Source organism: Orussus abietinus, unplaced genomic scaffold (genome assembly GCF_000612105.2).
Source record: "Orussus abietinus isolate OABI.00-Male unplaced genomic scaffold, Oabi_2.0 scaffold6, whole genome shotgun sequence".
Taxonomy (NCBI): domain Eukaryota; kingdom Metazoa; phylum Arthropoda; class Insecta; order Hymenoptera; family Orussidae; genus Orussus; species Orussus abietinus.
The window spans coordinates 862146-865310 of record NW_019396002.1 but is presented as its reverse complement, the minus strand read 5'-3'; the positions used below and the strand labels follow the sequence as shown (position 1 = coordinate 865310).

Sequence of the window (3165 nt, the reverse complement as noted above, 5' to 3'; positions counted from 1 at the left end):
ACCCCATAACCGTCCATCGCAGCGATTACCAACACACTCGATAAGGTTAACGTCATAAGCGGCGCACACAGGTTCCGTAGCGTCGCGACGCCAGCGCCGCGCCTCCGCCCCCACCCTCGGCCTAGGTTAGGAACGGTCCGTAACCCGGGCTCCGGTCCGCAGGGGTAGCGTCGCGACGCCCGGGGGCCCCGGCCGGAAGCCCCGCCCCTGTGGAAGTCAGCGCCAACCGGGAGTCCAACTTCTCGAACGGGAGGAGCCACCAGCCTGGGCAGGTAACCCGAGGAACTTTTCAACCGAGCCAGTATCGCTCCGACCCTCGAGCGGAGAGCTTCTTATTTCTTTTTTCCCTGGGGATCCCAGGCTTGGCAGGAAGCGCGCAGGCGCCGCGAGGTCCCCCTGAGAGCTCGGACCGGGAACCCCCGCAGGGCGACCCGACCTCCGTCCACTCCCACGAGGCCAAAGTAACCAGGGTTACCCCCAGGAACTCCAAGGAAGCCCTCAAATTCGAGTGTCCAGAATCCGAAGCAGTTCGTCGCTCGTCGTTCGGGCATATCGGGTACCCGTTGGAGGCCTGACTTTTAAATTCGGGAAGGAAAAGGAACCTCGGCTCCTCGTCGCAAGTGCAAGGACTGGCTGGAAGCTGAAGGAGGTTTTCGAGTTTTTGGTCGCGTTTTGGGACCGATGAGGGCCATGGAGACCAAGATGGAGCCACTGACGCCCCCGCACACCCCTCCTTCTGGATTAGAGCGCACCTTGCACCCTGCCAGGAGCTCGCCCCCCAGGTGGATCAGGTCGCAGATGCAGGTGCAGCATCCTCAAGGGCCCCAGCCCTCCGGGTACCACGCGGCGTTCCTGGACCACTGGCTGAGGGGCGCTGCCCTGCTCGCCGTCAGGGGCTGCTGCCCCCAGGGGGCCCCCCATCACGCGCACCACGCTCATCAGGGACACGTGCTGCATCCTGGAATCCCGGGACCCCCGCCGGCCTCTTTCCTCGCCAGAAGGGTCCCTGGACAGCGGCCCAAGAAGCAGTTTATCTGCAAGTTCTGCAACCGGCAGTTCACCAAGAGCTACAACCTCCTCATCCACGAGAGGACCCACACCGACGAGAGGCCCTACTCCTGCGACATCTGCGGGAAGGCCTTCAGGAGGCAGGATCATCTGAGGGACCATCGGTCAGTAGAAAATGTTTAATTTCGTTATCTCCTACTTAGATTAAAAAGGAACCAGGCACAAATAGCGAGCGGATATCCTGATAACTATCAAATCTTATCAAGTTGTCATTCGAATTTATAATAATGTCGGAAAGAGCCCGCCGTGCATGGTCGAATTTCAATTAATAAATTCCAGAGTTCTAGAGTGATGTTGTTATTTAAAGTTTTAACGATAAACCGGAATAAAGTGCAACGACTTTCTCGATTCTGAGATTAATGGATAGATAACGAATAATAATTAATAAGTAATAAATAAATGCCCAAGGTCCTTTTCACGGCAGGAGGTTTATTTGCGATGTCTTATTTTTGGATTTTTATTTTTTTTTTTAACGAACGCATCCTTCGCTCAACAGGTACATACACAGCAAGGAAAAGCCCTTCAAGTGCGCCGAGTGCGGAAAAGGATTCTGCCAGAGCAGGACCCTGGCGGTGCACAAGATCCTGCACATGGAGGAGTCGCCGCATAAGTGTCCGGTCTGCTCGAGGAGCTTCAACCAGAGGAGCAACCTGAAGACCCACCTCCTGACGCACGCGGACGTCCCTCAGGACCTAAGGATTGACTCTCAGGTGCCTTCCGAGGCCAGCGTCTCGGCGTCCGTCGCTGTCCGGCAAATGGCCGAAAGGGTTGGGACCCTACTTCCGGTACAGAGGACCAGCACCGCGCCGAAATTGGGATTCAGTATAGAAGATATCATGAGGCGTTAAACTCCCTAAAAAGGACCCCTTGTAACATAGTCCTCGTCTGTACATAATTCTAATCAACTCGACGCGTTAAATTATTATCGATATAGGCGAGTCGATCGTTGATATTCGTAGTCCTCCGTAACTATCCAAAATGGCGGCCATATAGTTCCATTCAACTCTTCGCGTTAAATTATCGTCGATAACGCGTCGATCGTTGATACTTGTTGTTTTTCGTTACTATCCAAAATGGCGGCGGAGAGTTGTCAGTGCAGAGGACATTAGGCGTTAGCGTAATTCCCAGTGTTAGGGACCCCATGTAATATAATCCTTGGTGTCTGTATATAGTTCCATTAAGCTCGGCGCGTTAAATTATTATCGGCAGCGTCTCGATCTTGGTATTCGTAATTTTGGCCCTCCGTTGTTCTCCAAAATGGCGGCGGAGACCGTGGTTTCTCCTGCGACCAAAGTTCTGCTCGATCTAAGGCACTGTACTTGTAATACAGGCTCTGTGACGCTTCCGGTTCACCGGTGAGGCTTTGTATATAGTAGCTTATCGGCGCAACTAAATTATTACGATTTTTATCGACCCTTGTCTTTATGTCCGGGACAACAGTTACCAGTAACAGTGCAAAACGTAGATACGTGGCGGGGTGAATTAGGAGGAAGATTTAATATAATATTTGAGGGCTCGATATAATAATTGGTGGGCTCAACCGCCAGGATATAAACTGCCCCGTTAATGGTTATCTATAATTAAGACTTTGAGACAGAGAACTTCCTTCCTCGGGATTTCGCGAAAATTTCTTCCGGGCTTTTTTCTCTCTTTGCAAAAGCATTCCTGGAAAAAGTGAGAGGGGCTTAAAAGGGTCTTCCCTGTTTCGAAAAGATACCCCTGTTTAGGTCGGGACATCCCGCTGGATGTGGACCACCCACGGCTCGGTTTTGTACATAGTACCTAGGTCCCATTTCTACATAAGGCCCTTTTCTTCCGGGCGCCCGGGTCGCCCTTTTCGACGTTACCACTAATGTAAGATCAGTGTACATAGTATATAGGCCTAGTTTATAAGCGTATACATGAGTAGTCCGAAAAATCTGGGTGTAAATCGTCTTTTACGTGTCGTCGTCGTCGTAATCGTCGTCGTGTCGTTACCTTATCGGGGACCTTCGGGGTTTCCCCGGGGCCTTTAAGTACCCGAACTCGGTATAACTCGCCGGACCGATTTGGGCCTTAAGGGCCCAACTCGTGGGGTCCGGAGGAGAGGAGGAAGAC

The 3165-nt window shown here is 52.4% G+C and overlaps 1 protein-coding gene across 1 annotated transcript; it reads left to right on the top strand.

Annotated features, from left to right (window-relative positions):
• Window positions 1-345: 345 nt before the first annotated feature.
• LOC105704456 (protein odd-skipped) lies at window positions 346-2833 on the top strand. Its single transcript, XM_012433676.2, has 2 exons — window positions 346-1172; window positions 1565-2833. Exons 1-2 carry the CDS (start codon window positions 682-684, stop codon window positions 1914-1916), a joined length of 843 nt encoding a protein of 280 aa, XP_012289099.1. The 5' UTR covers window positions 346-681; the 3' UTR covers window positions 1917-2833.
• The last annotated feature ends 332 nt before the right edge of the window (window positions 2834-3165 follow it).

What these genes read in the sequence shown, in the direction of transcription:
- LOC105704456 (XM_012433676.2), top strand. Translation starts at nt 682, where the DNA reads ATGAGGGCCATGGAGACCAAGATGGAGCCACTGACGCCCCCGCACACC. An exon ending in GATCATCTGAGGGACCATCG is followed by an intron (nt 1,173 to 1,564) that starts GTCAGTAGAAAA and finishes TTCGCTCAACAG; the next exon opens with GTACATACACAGCAAGGAAA.